General features: G+C 40.9%; 1 protein-coding gene across 5 annotated transcripts in view; it reads left to right on the top strand.

Moving 5' to 3' along the window:
* Positions 1–19334, top strand: part of LOC133593888 (A-type potassium channel modulatory protein KCNIP2-like) — a 375917-nt gene that overhangs the window by 173678 nt on the left and 182905 nt on the right. The window contains exon 1 of one of the 5 annotated variants that reach the window (XM_061946744.1): positions 9433–9692. The exons of the other annotated variants lie outside the window; for them this stretch is intronic. Coding sequence (XP_061802728.1) covers positions 9605–9692 — 88 coding nt within the window. The 5' untranslated portion in view covers positions 9433–9604. Of the gene's footprint in view, positions 1–9432; positions 9693–19334 lie in introns of those variants that run through there. 5 annotated transcript variants of the gene reach the window in all.

Here is a 19334-nt window from a genome sequence, read left to right on the forward strand (position 1 = left end):
CAAACGCAATAATTGAGGGCACATCTTAACATGTACAATTTAACCTTAATTAAGTAAAAAAATTGCCGCGGCCCGGCTGCACCAAATAATAATATAAATCCATTTAATAAAGTCAAAATACAAATAAGGCAACAAGAGAAGTATCCCACACTTCTCTTTTGTAAAGCAAATTTGTACAGCCGATATGGGCATCTATATCAACTATATGATTTCCCTGAGAAGCTGTACACAACAACAACAACAAAAATAAGCAAAGATATGATTTGTTCGATTAATCGATAGAGAGATTCGATAGAATACTCGATTACTAAAATATTCGATAGCTGCAGCTCTAATTGATACATTGATTGATGTCCTTTAAAAGTGACTTCGGAACAACGTTGCAAAATGGTCGGCAGAATTCCCATTTTTTGGGTTTTTTTTTAAAGATGTGTAGCGAAGCCTCCTTTTGTACACTAGCACCAACGCTCAGAAGAAGATCAGAACATTTAAGAGTGTTTTCTTTTACAAAAAAACATTTAACAGTAAAAATTCCATCCATCCATCCATTTTCTACCGCTTATTCCCTTCGGGGTCGCTGGAGCCTATCTCAGCTACAATCGGGCGGAAGGCGGGGTACACCCTGGACAAGTCGCCACCTCATCGCAGGGCCAACACAGATAGACAGACAACATTCACACTCACATTCACACACTAGGGCCAATTTAGTGTGGCTAATCAACCTATCCCCAGGTGCATGTTTTTGGAGGTGGGAGGAAGCCGGAGTACCCGGAGGGAACCCACGCAGTCACGGGGAGAACATGCAAACTCCACACAGAAAGATCCCGAGCCTGGGATTGAACCCCAGACTACTCAGCACCTTCGTATTGTGAGGCAGACGCACTAACCCCTCTTCCACCGTGCTGCCCACAGTAAAAAATGTTTACCAAAATTACCAATTTTTTCGTCGTTAAAGGAAAAGTCGTTAAATTTCCATTCTTATTTTAGCACAAAAGGCAGGTGTGTGAGGTGACTTGCACTTATCGCCCTTCAACACAAAAAGGTAGTCCTGATGGTTTAATGACGCTTTCACGAGTAACTCGAGGCTCAGGGCAGGTCTAAGGTCTCCAGGGTCACGTTCCCACACGTCTCACCTGCACCGTGTCAACAGTGCGGCAATTCTCCCCCCACGTCCCATTTTCACCACTTTTATAGCTCTCAGCAGACAATAATTAGGCGGAGACTATTTTTACTCTCCTCACGGAGCCCGTTTGACGTTTAATTTAATTCTCCTCTAACAGCGCTAAAAACAAAATGGAGTTGTTAACTGGTAATTAATTACATCCTGCCTGGAGAGGGATCCATTGCTTTTATGGTTAGTAGTTTGTGTGCAGAGCAGAGCTTGCTAGATTTTGGTTGAACAGTACTTGATAGCTCATGAGCAAAACATTCTAGCTCCTATTTAGACACATTAGTGACGTCTTTGTGTATGTGAAGATTGCACTGTAGGGGGCGACAGTGTGCATTCCAAGTGTTTTGTTGTATTCTGGTCACACACACTATCAATTATTTATTTGAACCGTTCTTGTTCTTAAAAACAGGAATTGGATGCAAAAATCTGAAGTTATTATTACCATACTTTCCAGGCTATAAGCTGCCAATTTTTTCCTACGCTTGGAACCCTGCGACTTATAAAACAGTGCGGCAAATTTATGGACTTTTCTTTGCTAACGGCCATAATGTTTTGTATTGAACAAACACTTTTCACCACCCACAGAGACACTGAATAGGTGTTATTGTTTATGCTATGGCGCCATCTTTTGGACAAGTTTGCTCACTGCATGTGCTTCGGCTTGAAAATGTACTTCCTGTTTCACGCGATGAAGCGGAGGTATATCTCGTTTCGTCCATAGCGTTTCTGCTCGAAAGGATTCTGCATTCATCACTCCAAGCCATGTTTGTAAGTTTTACAATATAACTAAAACAATTCATACTTTCTAAACCGTCCAATGCGTGATATCTGTAGGAGTGTTTACATGCATTTTTATCAATCAATCAATCAATGTTTATTTATATAGCCCTAAATCACACGTGTCTCAAAGGGCTGCACAAGCCACAACGACATCCTCGGTTCAGATCCCACATAAGGGCAAGGAAAAACTCACAACCCAGTGGGATGTCAATGTGAATGACTATGAGAAACCTTGGAGAGGACCGCAGATGTGGGTGACCCCACCCCCCCTCTAGGGAAGACCGGATGCAATGGACGACGAGTGGGTCTAGCATAATAATGTGAGAGACCAGTTCATAGTAGATCTAACATAATAGTGATAGTCCATTCCATAGTGGGGCCAGCAGGAGACCATCCCGAGTGGAGACAGGTCAGCAGCGCAGAGACGTCCCCAACCGATGCACAGGCGAGCGGTCCACCCTGGGTCCCGACTTTGGATAGCCAGCGCTTCATCAATGGCCACCGAACCTTGACGAATTTCTTGTTTTCATCAAATAAAATAATCTATATGTGTTAAATATGCCCAACTCCCACCTCCAAAAACATGCACCTGGGGATAGGCTGATTGGCAACACTAAATTGGCCCTAGTGTGTGAATGTGAGTGTGAATGTTGTCTGTCTATCTGTGTTGGCCCTGCGATGAGGTGGCCACTTGTCCAGGGTGTACCCCGCCTTCCGCCCGAATGCAGCTGAGATAGACCCCAGCAACCCCGCGACCCCGAGAGGGACAAGCTGTAGAAAATGGATGGATGGATATATATGAAGATGAGATAGATTACCTCGACTTGGTCATTTGAAAAGTAGGCAGTATTTCCTTCTGTTTAGCACTTTGAACTGGAAGTACAAGTGCCGTTCCCTTTACTAGTCGTCCATAGCGTTTCTACTCGTATGGTTTCTTCAGTTATCACTTAAGTTTTACAATATAACTAAAGCTATTCATACTCACTAAACTGTCCCGTATGTGATGTCTGTAGGAGTGTTTTCATGTATATTTGTACTAGGGCTGAGCGATATATCGATATACTTGATATATCGCGGGTTTGTCTCTGTGCGATATAGAAAATGACTATATCGTGATATTCAAGTATACATTCTCACGCAGTTGCTTTTAGCTGCGGGCATTACACTACAGGCTCTTCTCACTCTTTTTTGTCTCTCCTTCTCACAGAGACATAAAACAAGCGCACCTTACATACGTCACATACGTATACGCCTTCGCGGAGCAGAGAGGTAGCGGCATGGGTAACGTTAGCTGTGGTGCGAGTGGTAATACGAGAGAAAGAAGGTGCGAATCTGGTAACAAATGAAGGAAGAATTAATTCCCAAGAAAAACAGCAGGGGGTCCATCGTCTGGCGGTGGTTTGGCTTCAAGTGGGAATATGTCGAACAGACAACCGTAAATTGTCAAGTGTGGGGCAAAAGTGTTGCTACAAAAAGTAGCATTACTGCTAATATGTAGCATCATTTGAAAAGTCACCTGCTAGAGAATGAAGAGTGCTTACTCCGCATGTCAACATCTCCGTTCGGTGCCACACCAACAAAATGCCGAGGCAACCATTTCCACATCAACACCGTATGAAAAAAATAGTCAACAACAGAAGGAGATAACGTTCGCAGGGACCTACCACATAGCGAAGGACATACACTATTTGATTTCCTATTATGCAGCTCATTTTTATTTGACAGTTATTGAAATATCTTGTGTGACATCATGCACAAAAGTGCACTTTATTTGTTTTAAACTATTGTAGTGGTGTTCTGTACAAAAAGTGCACTTTAATTTAGTGTTGTTTTGATTTGTCATCTTAGTGACATCATGCACAAAAAGTGCACTCATAGCTTGTTTTAAAATGTCTCAGACAATCTTGCACTTTCTGTTTTGAAATGACATGAATGTTTGTGCCACTGCTTAATAACTGTTTGATGAATACAGTTTTGGTAAATTGACTCAGTTGTGATTTCGCTCTCTGCATGAAAGTTTAAAGGGGAACATTATCACAATTTCAGAAGGGTTAAAACCATTAAAAATCAGTTCCCAGTGGCTTATTTTATTTTTCGAAGTTTTTTTCAAAATTTTACCCATCCCGCAATATCCCTAAAAAAAAGCTTCAAAGTGCCTGATTTTAACCATCGTTATATACACCCGTCCATTTTCCTGTGACGTCACACAGTGATGCCAACACAAACAAACGTGGCGCATAGAACAGCAAGCTATAGCGACATTAGCTCGGATTCAGACTCGGATTTCAGCGGCTTAAGCGATTCAACAGATTACGCATGTATTGAAACGGATGGTTGTAGTGTGGAGGCAGGTAGCGAAAACGAAATTGAAGAAGAAACTGAAGCTATTGAGCCATATCGGTTTGAACCGTATGCAAGCGAAACCGACGAAATGACACGACAGCCAGCGACACGGGAGAAAGCGAGGATGAATTTGGCGATCGCCTTCTAACCAACGATTGGTATGTGTTTGTTTGGCATTAAAGGAAACTAACAACTATGAACTAGGTTTACAGCATATGAAATACATTTGGCAACAACATGCACTTTGAGAGTGCAGACAGCCCAATTTTCATCAATTAATATATTCTGTAGACATACCCTCATCTGCGCTCTTTTCCTGAAAGCTGATCTGTCCAGTTTTGGAGTTGATGTCAGCAGGCCAGGGAAGCTAGGGTCGATATTCTTCTCTTGATCATCTTCGGTGGCATAAGGGACGGTGTGAGCCAAGACATCCAGGGGGTATAGCTCGCTCGTCTGCGGGAACAAACTGCCGCCATTGCTTGCCGTGCTACCGAGGTCCTTTGTCCCTGAATTGCTCACACACTCCGGCAGATTCAATGGGGGTCTGGCGGCAGATTTCTTTGACTTTATCGTTGTTGGAAATGCATCTGCTTTGAGTGTCGCAGGATATCCACACATTCTTGCCATCTCTGTCGTAGCATAGCTTTCGTCGGTAAAGTGTGCGGAACAAACGTCCAATTTCTTGCCACTTTCGCATCTTTGGGCCACTGGTGCAACTTGAATCCGTCCCTGTTCGTGTTGTTACACCCTCCGACAACAGACCGACGAGGCATGATGTCTCCAAGGTACGGAAAACAGTCGAAAAAACGGAAAATAACAGAGCTGATTTGACTCGGTGTTTGAGAAAATGGCGGATTGCTTCCCGATGTGACGTCACGTTGTGACGTCATTGCTCCGAGAGCGAATAATAGAAAGGCATTTAATTCGCCATAATTCACCCATTTAGAGTTCGGAAATCGGTTAAAAAAATATATGGTCTTTTTTTCTGCAACATCAAGGTATATATTGACGCTTACATAGGTCTGGTGATAATGTTCCCCTTTAAAATGAGCATATATTAATGCAGTATGAAGAAGAATGTTTTAATGTAGACACATAGAATCATCATACTGCTGTGATTATATGCATCAAGTGTTCATTCAAGGCTAAGGCAAAATATGGAGATATATATCGTGTATCGTGACATGGCCTAAAAAATCGAGATATTAAAAAAAGGCCATATCGCCCAGCCCTAATTTGTACATGCTATCGTGATCGAACGCAAGTGAATCGCGATCAACAATCACGATCATATCATCGCCCAGCCCTAGATGAAACATCCGTGCCCTGTGACAAGGTTGTTTCATCTTGTTCCGATGGTGATGAAAGTTGCAGACCCTTTTCCAAGGTGCCCTCTGGGTTACATTGTTCATGTCCCCACACCGTGACTTTTACAACGTGGACGCTTAGCCAGGAAACATTTGCCTGCCTTTCCATTGATTTCCATTTCCGACCTGGAGGGAGGGCGTGTGCGCTTTGGTTTGGCAAGTGTGCATGCATGTGTCTGCCTCACACACACTTACAAAAAAAAAATAAAAAAATCCATGGAGTCGTCACGGTTGCTGTGGTAACGGTATCATTTTTGAACGCAGCGTCGGAGGAGGAAGTCGAGGTGTCGGCAGTTTAGGGGACGTGACATAGCGTGGATGAGCAAGGTGAGGGAGGTCAGTGACTGCAAGCGTGGACTTGAATGAGAGGCAGGATGATAAAGACCGGCTTTACATAATTACCTTTCTTCCTCAATCCCACAAGGTTTAGCGCCTCCTCCTCGCTCATCCTCTGGGGACACACCATAATCTGTTAATCGAAAGCTTCTGACAACTGCTATTTGTCCGACTTTTTTGTTTTTTTTAAGATAGAAAACTGATTATGCCTCCCCGACTCCCCCTTGTCTTTGTTTTTACTCATCCTTCGCTGTCCCTTCACCTCGCCATTTATGTCCTCCTCCTCTTCTGCGCCGAGAGGACGCTAACGAGACAGACAGACAGAGACGTAAAGCTAGTGTGTGATGCTAATTAATGGGTTTGTTTTGTTTCCTGTGACACTTTGCACAACCTCCAGCTGGCTTTAACACACACGCACGCACACACACACACGCACACGCACACACACACACACACACATTCTTGTATTTCTTACATTCTTGAGACCTCTGAAAAATGCCTACCTCTTTAGGACCACCCTTTCTAGATATGTAAGTATTTGTATTTACAACATTAATAATATATACAAACTATGCACATATAGAAAAGCTTGTTGTGTAAAATGAGTTGGAATTTCACAAGAAAAAGGTCACAGTTTCACAAGAAAAACTTTAGAATTTTGGCAGTATTATAATAAAAGTTGTCATATTACTCAACGCAAGTGAAAAGTTTACAAGAAAAACTGAACATTTGTGAAATATTACGATAAAGGTTGGAATTTTACTCATTAAAAGTCGCAATTTTAAAAGAAAAGCTTAACATTTTGGCAATTTTATGAAGAGTCATAATTTTAACCGACAAAAGTCACAATTTTATTTAAAAAAAACCTTTAAAATGTTGGCAATATTATAATAATAATTGGTATTTTACTAGGCAAAATGATGACGAAAGTCATAATTTTACCAAAAAAAATTCACTATTTTACAAGAACAACAAAAAAATTGGCGATATTGTGATAAAAGTCAGACTTTTATATGGCAAATATCTCCATTTTGCATTAAAAAGTAATAATTTTACATAAAAAAGTAATGCTTTTATGAGAAAACATTGTAATATTACAGAAACAGAAAGAATATGAGAAATTGTTCCCAATTTTATAAGAAAAAAGTTGACACATTGTGAGAAAAGACTGCTTTTAGTTAATTAGTTAATTGGGGCGGTATAGCTTGGTTGGTACAGTGGCCTTGCCAGCAACTCGAGGGTTCCAGTTTCGACCCCCGCTTCCGCCATCTGCCGTTGTGTCCTTGGGCAAGACACTTTACCCACCTGCTCCCAGTGCCACCCACACTGGTTTAAATGTAACTTAGATATTGGGTTTCACAATGTAAAGCGCTTTGAGTCACTAGAGAAAAAGCACTATATAAATATAATTCACTTCACAATTAATTTGTTTTAAAAAAAAAATTTGTAATTGGTTTTTAATCTTCATTATTTACTTCAAGTTATTACAGTATGTCTCTATATACATACATATTTCATTTTTTTGAATACATTTTGGCCAAAGGGGGCGCATTTCAATTTCTTACACACACATGTTATTTCATATGTCGACGGAGCACTTTTAAAACCGACACACAGTCAATTTGAAAAATCCCTCCTTTTTGGGACCACCCTTATTTTGATAGATTTCACCACCAGGGGTGCAAATGAGACATTCTCTATTAGATGCAATAGTTTTCCGTTTTGGAACTATGATTTATGTTTTAACTTGTTCACCGCTTCTCATATGGAAGCTACTTTTCCTTGTTGATGTCTCAAGAAGGGTAGGAATACAAGAACACACACACACATTTTTGTATTTCTTGCCTTCTTGAGACCTCCAAAAAATGCCTACCTCTTTGGGACCACCCTTTCTAGATGCATAAAGATTTGTATTTACATTAATTTTTACATACTACGCAAATACAAAAAAAACCTTGTTGTGAAAAATTAGTTGGAATTTCACACGGAAAAGGTCACAATTTCACAAGAAAAACTTAGAATGTTGGCAGCATTAAAAGTCCTAATTTTACTCAACGCAAGTCAAAATTTTACAAGAAAAACTGAACATTTGTGCAATTTTATGAAGAGTCGTAATTTTACTCGACAAAAGTCACAATTTTATAAGAAAACTTTACAATTTTGGTAATATTATAATAATAATCTGAATTTTACTCGGAAAAATGATGACAAAGGTCATAATTTTATACCAAAGGTTTCACTATTTTACAAGAACAAAAAATAACTGGCAATATTGTGATAAAAGTCAGAATTTTGCATGACAAATGTCACCATTTTGCATTAAAAAGTCAGAATGAAAAAGTCATAATTTGACGAGAAAATATTGCAATAATTACAGAAACAAAGAATATGAGAAATTGTTCCCAATTTTATAAGTCGACACATTGTGAGAAAAAGACTACTTTTAGTTAATTTATTTATTGTTTTACTTCAAGTTATTACAGTATGTCTCTATATACATATTTAGTTTATTGTTTTAATTAATTTTGGCTAAAGGGGGCACATTTAAATTTTTTACACACCCTTGATATTACATATGTTGGCCAGAGGGGGAGCACTTCGAATTTTTACACACACTTGTTATTTCATACGTTGACCAGAGTGGGGAGCACTTTTAAAACCGACACACAGTCAATTTAAAAAATCCCTCCTTTTTGGGACCACCCTCATTTTGATATATCTCACCACCAGGGGTGCAAACGAGACATTCTCTATTAGATGCAATGGTTTTCCGTATTGGGACCATGATTTATGTCCTAACTCCTTCACATATGGAAGGTACTTTTCCTTGTTGATGTCTCAAGAAGGATGGAAATACAAGAACACACACACACACACACACACACACACACACACACACACACACACACACACAGTCTCGCTTCTGCAGGCTGTCATCGTTATATGAGCAGTGAGTGGAGAGGGAGGGAGGGAGGGTGAACATCAACAAGAAGGAGTCGGAGAAAAACCACCAGCTGCCACTCAAGCCAACCTCCTAGTACTATAACACGTACACACACACACTCACACACACACACACTCACACACACACACACACACACACACACACACACACACACACACACACACACACACACACACAGAGTCTAATGGGGTGAAATGAGCTCACCCTAGCGTTTTTTTTGTTTTTTTTTAGCCAAAATGTCCCCTCAAAGATAAATGTGCAGCCTGGAAAATAGAAACACACCCTCAACGGGCCGTAATTTCCCTCCCCTCTCAGCCAATGAGAGCGCACCCCTGCTCACGGCGAGATGAGGGGGAGGAGAGACGGAGCCGGCGAGTGATTGACAAGCGGCACTCTACAGGTGGAGGGGAGGCTGGAGAGAGAGTCAGAGAGGGTAGGGATGGAGTGAGCGAGGAGGAGGAGAGAGAGTTTTATAGCAACACGCACACACACACACACACACACACACACACACACACACACACACACACACACACACACTTACCTCTACACACTCTCCACCCCTCCTACCTTGGACTTCTGCTTCCCCAGGCAGACTCGCCAGCCGAGTGCTAACATCCGCTCCAGCACAGCTGCATCAAAATGAGCCAGTGCAGGAAACGCTGCAAGCGGCAGCTGACCAAGGTGGCTCGCTACTTCTACCGCTTCCTTATGGGCACGCTCACCCAAGGTAGGCAGCGGGCTGTGCGGGGGGGACGTATTAGCCATGCGGGGCTCGTGGAGAAGTGTGGCTGAAGTTGCAGCGTCCTGGCGGGGCTGCTGCAGCACTTTTGTGTGTGTGCACGCTTGGGACAGGAGTCATGAGGAGAGTTGTGTGGGTTCACACTCCAAACAACCAGAGTGGGAGTGGAGTGTTTGCATATTAGCGTGTGCAGTGCACTTGTTTACTTTGGGGGCTTTTTTTCCTCGTTCTTGGAAAGAGTGGGACCCCTTTTGTAGTCTAGTTTCTATTTGTTGACTGTGTGTGGGTTTGGTGTCCAATAGGCCACCTACAATTTAAAATTGTATTTTTTTTAATTTAAAATGATTGTATTGTAATTTAAGGCAGCACGGTGGTACAGGGGTTAGTACATGTGCCTCACAATACGAAGGTCCTGGGTTCGATCTGTGGTCTTTCTGTGTGGAGTTTGCATGTTCTCCCCCGTGACTGCGTGGGTTCCCTCCGGGTACTCCGGCTTCCTCCCACCTCCAAATACATGACCCTGGGGATAGGTTGATTGGCAACACTAAATTGGTCCCTAGTGTGTGAATGTTATCTGTCTATCTGTGCTGGCCCCTGTGATGAGGTGGCGACTTGTCCAGGTGTGTACGCCGCCTTCCGCCCGAATGCAGTTGATAGGCTCCAGCAACCCCCGCGACCCCGAGAGGGACAAGCGGTAGAAAATGGATGGGTATTGTAATTTGTGTTTTTCAACCTTTTTTGAGCCGAGGCACATTTTTTGCGTTTGAAAAATGCGGAGGCACACCACCAGCAGAAATAATGAAAAAACGAAACTCAGTTGACAGTAAAGAGTCGTTGTCGCAATTGTTGGATATGACTTTAAACCATAACCAAGCATGCATCACTATAGGTCTTGTCTCAAAGTAGGTGTACTGTCACCACCTGTCACATCACGCCGTGACTTATTTGGAGTTTTTTGCTGTTTTCCTGTGTGTAGTGTTTTAGTTCTTGTCTTGTGCTCCTATTTTGGTGGCTTTTTCTCTTTTTTTGGTATTTTCCTGTAGCAGTTTCATGTCTTCCTTTGAGCGCTATTTCCCGCATCTACTTTGTTTTAGCAATCAAGAATATTTCAGTTGTTTTTAATCCTTCTTTGTGGGGACATTGTTGATTGTCATGTCATGTTCGGGTGTACTTTGTCTTTGCTCCACAGTAAGTCTTTGCTGTTGTCCAGCATTTTGTTTTTGTTTACTTTGTAGCCAGTTCAGTTTTAGTTTCGTTCTGCATAGCCTTCCCTTAGCTTCAATGCCTTTTCTTAGGGCACTCACCTTTTGTTTATTTTTGGTTTAAGCATTAGACACCTTTTTTACCTACACACTGCTTCCCGCTGTTTCCGACATCTACAAAGCAAATAGCTACCGGCTGCCACCTACTGATATGGAAGAGTATTACACGGTTACTCTGCCGAGCTCTAGACAGCACCGACACTCAACAACAACACATCATTTGCAGACTATAATTACTGTTTTGCAAAATATATTTTTAACCCAAATAGGTGAAATTAGATAATCTCCCACAACACACCAGACTGTCTCCCACGGCACACTACTGTGCCGCGGCGCAGTGGTTGAAAAACACTGTTATAGTGTATTGTCACCTTTTCAACTTTGCATGAAACCGTTTTTAAGTAATCGTCGTTTATTTACAATGAAAACATTATATTAAACATTTATGTTTTAGCTGTTTAAATATACAGTTTTTATCAGTTATATCAATCGAGCTGTATTGTATTTTTCTGTTCTACCTAAATTGAAAATACTTTTTTTTTTGTTGAAATAAATATTTTATATACCGTATTTTTCAGACTATAAGTCGCAGTTTTTTTCATAGTTTGGCCGGGCTCCAGTGCGACTTATATATGTTGTTTTCCTTTTTTATTATGCATTTTCGTCAGGTGCGACTTATACTCCAAAAAATACGGTACATAGTTTTGTATTAAATATCTATTAAGGCTTTTTCCTACGTTAAAAATTGCGTGGCAGCTAATTGTGTGCCGCCCCCAGCCAGAGCGATTGATATCGCTCAACACAGTGTTGATTGAGCGATTAATGTCCCTCTGCGGCAGCTACGTATTTAAACTGCAGTTGCAGCGTTGCGCCACTATAGAGGCGCTACATCGACAGCGATGCACCGGAAAGACCTGAAGCAACTACAGAAGAAGAAACAGATCAAATCGTGTTTTTCCCCGCTACTTGGTGCATAACGTTGACCGCCGTAACAAGTGGATTTCTGCCATACGGAGCATGATACGGACTGATCACTGGACTCTTACAGAACACTCCAGACTGTGCTGTGAACATTTTGTCTCTGGTAAATGAACACAGCTAGTAGTGTTATCTTCGTTTCCAACCTTTTCTGACTAATTATAATAGATCGTGTGATTGAAGAATTTATTAGAAGTTTGCATAGGATCAGGTAGAGTTTCATGACGGTACGGATTGACTATAGGTCAACTAAAAGGAGTTACTCCAACCACAAGCATGACGTGTTTATTTAAAAGAACGTTTCCTCCGTGTCAGAGTAACATTTATGTTTTTTAGCGTTGCAGATATGGCAGGCAGCATCTGTCACTACTTTAAAAAGGGATCTCGCGAGGAGGAAAGTCATGGGTCCAGGTGAAACAGAGCAGAGAAATGAACGTAACAGGCAGTTAAAATGTAATAATTCACGGTGGTGACAACATGTGGAAATGTTTGTCCACAGAGCGCTTGAGGGCTGCTTCAAAATCATGTCAAGCAAAAGTGGCCCCATCACACAAGCTAGGAGCCCATCACTCTTTTATGCAAGCCAGTGTCAAACTCAATTTTATCTCGCCGGCAAACGCCTGGAAATGATGTGTACTTAATATTTTCTCACTAAATGTAATGGATTTTTTTCATTTTGACAGAAAAAATATTTGTACTGCTTGAAATTGCATGCCTTTTCAAATGTAATAGTATCCATTATTGCAACAAATATTACAGTATATTATCATACTTTCAAAAAAAATGTTGTCTAAATAAGAATAAATACTTCAATATCTGCTTGACTTATGATTTTACAGCAAACTACCCATCAAATTAATAAAAATGACAATACATTTAACGGTGTCCTTTACAGCATATTACTGTGAATTTTAAAAAACTACAATTTTTTGGCATTAAAATTCTGCCGCATGGTCAGGATTGTACCACCTCTGCCTCACTTTAAGCCAGGAAAACCCCTGATTATACCTTTTTTTTATACATAAACTGTACCTTTTATAGAAGTCATACATCTATACGTACATCTATCTTTATTGTATTGTCATCTATTCTACCTGTTTTTCCAAAGGTGATGCAGCTGAGATAGGCTCCAGCACCCCCCGCGACCCCAAAAGGGACAAGCGGTAGAAAAATGGATGGATGGAATTATTTTTATAGAACAAAAAAAACCTAATTTAATATACAATTTTTATCAGCTGTATCAATCCATCCGTAATGTGTTTTTACCTGTTCTACATAAATCCGAATAATTTATTTAAAATTGTATTAAAATTAAATATGTTGTTTAATAATAATAATACATTTTATTATATTGCATTTTTATGTATAAAGTATAACTTTTATATAAGTCAAATTAACCATCTTTTTATACTGTATTGTCTTTTTATAAAACAAAACATATTATTATAGATTATCAATGTATATTTTATGATTAATCATGCATTCTATAGCCGTCATGTCCATCAATCGGAGTGTATCGTCCCCCTTTATACCTAAAAAAAAAATATTTCAATTAATATACAACAAATATTTTATAGTAAATATTTGAAATATTATATTTTTATTTCCAAAGTACAAACTTACATTATCTGCTGTATTGTATGAACTCACTCTTATATCCTTATACCTATTGTTATTTTTTTTAGTTCTATTTGAAGAACTGTCCCTTCTAAAGCAGTCATTGCCCCATGGAGGCATGTGGCGTCACACTTCCAGTGGGAGACACACACACACATACACACACACACACACACACACACACACACACACACACACACACACACACACACACACATGCACATCTCACTGTCCATACAGTAGCTCTCCTTGAGTTACACACAACCTGTAATGCTAACCTCAGCTGTAAGATTATGAATAACATATACAGAGGTTTCATGCACACAGTGTCCACATTCGCCAGAGACAACTTTCACCTTGCTCGCTTCATTTTCTTCTTTTCCTCCTGACGTTGAGCGGAAGCTCACACGGCCTCCAGGGAGGCTCAACAGTGGTAAAACCTTTTGCGAGCGATCCTGCAAGGTGCAAAGAAAGGCGACGTTTAGACGACCTTGTCAGTAGAATCCCGCGTGAATGTTAATTTGACATCTCCACGTCGGCTTTTCTCTTTATCTTTTGGCACTTTTGACGCTGGCAGAGCTTTGTGCATGTGAGACATCCACCTTAAACCTTGGAAGAATTTCGACTTTGGAATGAAAGGATAATAATACATTTGTGAATGTAGGATGTGGTATGGAATTCGGTACTTTTATAGACTCCGACCGAATTCCCTCTGTACTCCAAGGTATCGATTCACATCGAATCAAACGGTGCCATATTTTGATATCTTTTCACATCTGGTTGCAGACTAATTAACGGCTCAAACACTTGGCGAGGAAACACGCACCTCAAACCGCACTCAGCCAAAGCGCGTCTAAGTAATGTTGCAAATTTCAATGCCAGAACCCGCTAGCTTGATGCTAAATAACCTACTCAGTGGCCTTGTGGTTAGAGTGTCCGCCCTGAGATCGGTAGGTTGTGAGTTAAAACCCCGGCCGAGCCATACCAAAGACTATAAAAATGGGACCCATTACCTCCCTGCTTGGCACTCAGCATCAACGGTTGGAATTGGGGGTTAAATCACCAAAAATGATTCCCGGGCGCGGCCACCGCTGTTGCTCACTGCTCCCCTCACTTCCCAGGGGGTGATCAAGGGTGATGGGTCAAATGCAGAGAATAATTTTGCCACATCTAGTGTGTGTGTGACAATCATTGGTACTTTAAAAAAAATGTACATTCATTTTGCCTCATACATCCGAATGATTAGCATTTGCACTTTTACATGGCGATATCAATACTTTTGAATTTGGTCATTAAAACTACAGTTAAGATGCACGTTCCAATTAAACAGACGGCTTGTAATAAGTGCAACACTTGCAGTATAAAGACTTTGTGGGGCACAACATGAGATTAGACTGGCACATTCAGCTTCATGGCAAAGACTACTTCCGAGCTAGGCAACGCAGCTGTATTTTATACACGACTGCCATCTAACGTATAGGTCTAGGCCAGGGGTCGGCAACCCGCGGCTCCGGAGCCGCATGCGGCTCTTTGATCACTCTGATGCGGCTCAGCAGCTTACTTGCTGAACCCCCCAATTTTCCCGTGAGACTTCCGCGCAGAAAACTCCTGGGATTAATGTTCACCGATTTTCACCCTTATGGCTATAATAAGGGTGTGCCATGATGGTACAACATTTGGCGCCCTCTACAATCTGTATTATCAGCATGCCTGCCCAACACTTGTTATACAATATACATTTTCTGCTTGCACACGTAAGTGACAGCAAGGCATACTTGCTCAACAACCACACAGGTTACACTGACGGAGATCATATAAAACAACTTTAACACTCTTACTAATAATGGGCCACACTTTGAACCAAAACCAAACAAGAATGACACATTTCGGGAGAACATCTGCACCTTAACACAACATAAACACAACAGAACAAACACCCAGAATCCCATGCAGCCCAGACTCTTCCGGGCTACATTACACACCCCTGCTACCACCAAACCCCGCCCCCACCCCAACCCTGCTTCTCTCCCCCCCCCGTCCCTCTCTGTGCGTCGGTTGAGGTGGCCGGGTTTTGGTGGAGGGGGGGGGGGGGGGGGGGGGGTGAATAATGTATCGCGGAAGAGTTAGGGCTGCATGGGATTCTGGGTATTTGTCCTGTTGTGTTTATGTTGTGTTAGGGTGCAGATGTTCTCCCGAAATTTGTTTGTCATTCTTGTTTGGTGTGGGTTCACAGTGTGGCGCATTATTAGTAAGAGTGTTAAAGTTTTTTTTTGTTTTTTTTTATACCGCCACCGTCAGTGTGACCTGTGTGGTTGTTGACCAAGTATGCCTTGCTGTCACCTACGTGAGCAAGCGGAAGTCCCATACAACGTGTGGCTGATCAGGCACGCTGGCTGTAGTGGGTGCTATATGCTGTACCATCACGGCACGAATGACGCTGACAAGCGCCATTCATTTAGAACCCGCGTGCTGCACCAGCTTTCAAATTTCACATAAAGGTGTGGAAAGCGTGTCTGAGACACCTGGTTTATACATAGCACAGAAGCAAATAAAAAATTGTATGCGGTGTTATTTCATTTAAAATTTCAAAAAAATTTTGCGGCTCCCATTGTTTTCTATAATTTGTGAAACTGGTCAAAATGGCTCTTTGACTGGTAAAGGTTGCCGACCCCTGGCCTAGGCCAATATTTGAAAAGTCAATTAACTGAACGATAAATGAAGATGAAGTTATCCTTGTTATTGCTCACAAGAGCGGTCACTCATTTGCATATTTTTCAGTAGCTGTGGGCGTTTGTACTGCATGCACATAAACTGTAGTAATGATAACCGCTGTAAAACTCCAGACAGTTAGTATTACCATATTTATTTAAAATGATCCAAAAACTGATTGCTAACTGCACTTTGATGGACTTATGGAAGGACTAACGTTAGCTTGCTAACTAGCTTATATGCTTACATAAAAACAAGCGACATTAACCCATTAAGAAACGTCCTACCCCGATCTAATCTTGTACAAACACATTACTGCCTAAACAAGTAAGATACAGTATTCACTTTGAACATAAATGATGTGCTGTTTTTGCACAAAGTGATGGATATAAACTCCACAGTGTGGCGTTGAAACGGACTGTTCAACAGGAATTGAACTCACGTGACGTCACATAAACCGGAATCAAAAAGAACTGATCACTCAATCTGCATTTATTTAAAAAAAAACCATTTTAAAACATTTACAAATGAAAATGAAAGAAAATAAATATATTTAAATACACAAATAAAGAATGTTATGGCTCTTGTGTAGCCAGAATACTATTAAATGTTTCCTCTGCAAAGAAAGTATATTCTTTAGCTATTTATTTTAGTTATATAAGAAAAATTACAACTTGGTTAAAATATTTGTGTGTGTGTGTGTGTGTGTGTGTGTGTGTGTGTGTGTGTGTGTGTGTGTGTGTGTGTGTGTGTGTGTGTGTGTGTGTGTGTGTGTGTGTGTGTTGTGTGTGTGTGTGTGTGTGTGTGTGTGTGTGTGTGTGTACTTTTTGAGCACATTCAACAATACAGTGATTATAATGGTACTGTAACTGTGATCATTTTGGTCACAATAACTTTATTTACACATTTTATTTATTGTTTTGGTTGCGTATATTAGAGGGTCCCCCACCCTTTCCTTAATGGAGACACACATGTATGTGTGTGTATATATATATATATATATATATATATATATATATATATATATATATATATATATATATATATATAGTGGTGGTCAAGAGTTTACATACACTTGTAAGGAACATAATGTCATGGCTGTCTTGAGTTCCCAATAATTTCTACAACTCTTATGTTTTTGTGATACAGTGATTGGAGCACATACTTGTTGGTCACAAAAAACATTCATGAAGTTTGGTTCTTTTATGAATTTATTATGGGTCTACTGAAAATGTGAGCAAATCTGCTGGGTCAAAAGTATACATACAGCAATGTTAATATTTGGTTACATGTCCCTTGGCAAGTTTCACTGCAATAAGGCGCTTTTGGTAGCCATCCACAAGCTTCTGGTTGAATTTTTGACCACTCCACTTGACAAAATCGGTGCAGTTCAGCTAAATGTGTTGGTTTTCTGACATGGACTTGTTTCTTCAGCATTGTCCACACGTTTAAGTCAGGACTTTGGGAAGGCCATTCTAAAACCTTAATTCTAGCCTGATTTAGCCCTTCATTTACCACTTTTGTCGTGTGTTTGGGGTCATTGTCCTGTTGGAACACCCAACTGCGCTCAAGAGCCAACCTCCGGGCTGATAATTTTAGGCTGTCCTGAAGAATTTGGAAGTAAACCTCCTTTTTCATTGTCCCATTTACTCTCTGTAAAGCACCAGTTCCATTGGCAGCAAAACAGGCCCAGAGCATAATACTACCACCACCATGCTTGACGGTAGGGATGGTGTACCTGGGATTAAAAGCCTCACTTTTTCTCCTCCAAACATATTGCTGGGTATTGTGGCCAAACAGCTCACTTTTTGTTTCATCTGACCACAGAACTTTCCTCCAAAAGGTCTTATCTTTGTCCATGTGATGTCAGACGAAACAAAAATTGTGTTTGAAGAATTTAATTTGAATCGCCACTACACGACGAAGCACGAGGAAAAAATACCAGAATCTGATGAAGCGCGCGCAAGGGAGGCTGATACGTTGATGGTAAAACTGCAAACCCAACAAGGACTTTTTGCCAAATTTCACACCCCCAGAGATGCAGCTGTCAGGACAAGTTTCGTCATTTCTCACAAAATCGCCAGAAAAAGTAAGGCGTTTTCTGACGGAGAGTTTATTAAGGAGTGCTTATTGGACTCTGTTGCGCTGAAATGCCCGAAGAAGAGGGGCGCATTTCAGAACGTGTCACTCTCCCGACGCACTGTAACGAGGCGGGTTGAGACCATCGCTGGAAACTTGGAGCTTCAGCTGAAGAACAGAACGGCCGACTTTGACTGTTTTTCGCTGGCTTTGGATGAGAGCTGCGATGTACGTGACACCGCCCAGCTGCTCATCTTCTTACGTGGGATAACTGCAGACTTTCAAATCACGGAGGAGCTGGCAGCCATGCAGTCAATTAAAGAGACAACCACAGGTAATGACTTGTTCACATAGGTAAATGCGTGTTTGGACATGTTAGGACTGAAATGGGACAAGCTGGCAGGTATGACAACAGATGGTTGTTCAAATCTGACGGGGCAAAAATGTTGGACTTTTAAAGAGGATGCAGGATAAAGTGACAGAAATTGACATTTTTGCATTGTATTATACATCAGGAAGTGTTGTGTAAGACAGTCTTAAAAATAAAACCATCAAAAGCAATCTGCTTTTGTATAAAGTTAAGTTAGGTTAAATTAAATTATTATTATTATTATTATTTATCTTACGATATATCAAAAATAATTTGAGCAAAATTTAATTGAAATATTGTCGGTGTGGCCCTCCAGCAGTGCTCGGGTTGCTCATTCGGCCCCCGGTAAAAAATAATTGCCCACCCCTGGTTTAAAGTCATATCCAACAATTGCGACGACAACTTTTTACTGTCAATATCAGCTACTGAGTTTCGTTTTTTAATGTTTTCTGCTGGTGGTGTGCCTCCGGATTTTTTCAACGCAAAAAATGTGCTTTGGCTCAAAAAAGGTTGAAAAACACTTCACTAACCTACCATTATGCTACTGTTAAAGTGCAATGTTAGCATCCAGCTAACACAGCTATTTGTTTTACGTTGGACAAGTGTAGAGTTAAA

This window comes from Nerophis lumbriciformis, linkage group LG02 (genome assembly GCF_033978685.3).
Source record: "Nerophis lumbriciformis linkage group LG02, RoL_Nlum_v2.1, whole genome shotgun sequence".
Lineage (NCBI taxonomy): Eukaryota > Metazoa > Chordata > Actinopteri > Syngnathiformes > Syngnathidae > Nerophis > Nerophis lumbriciformis.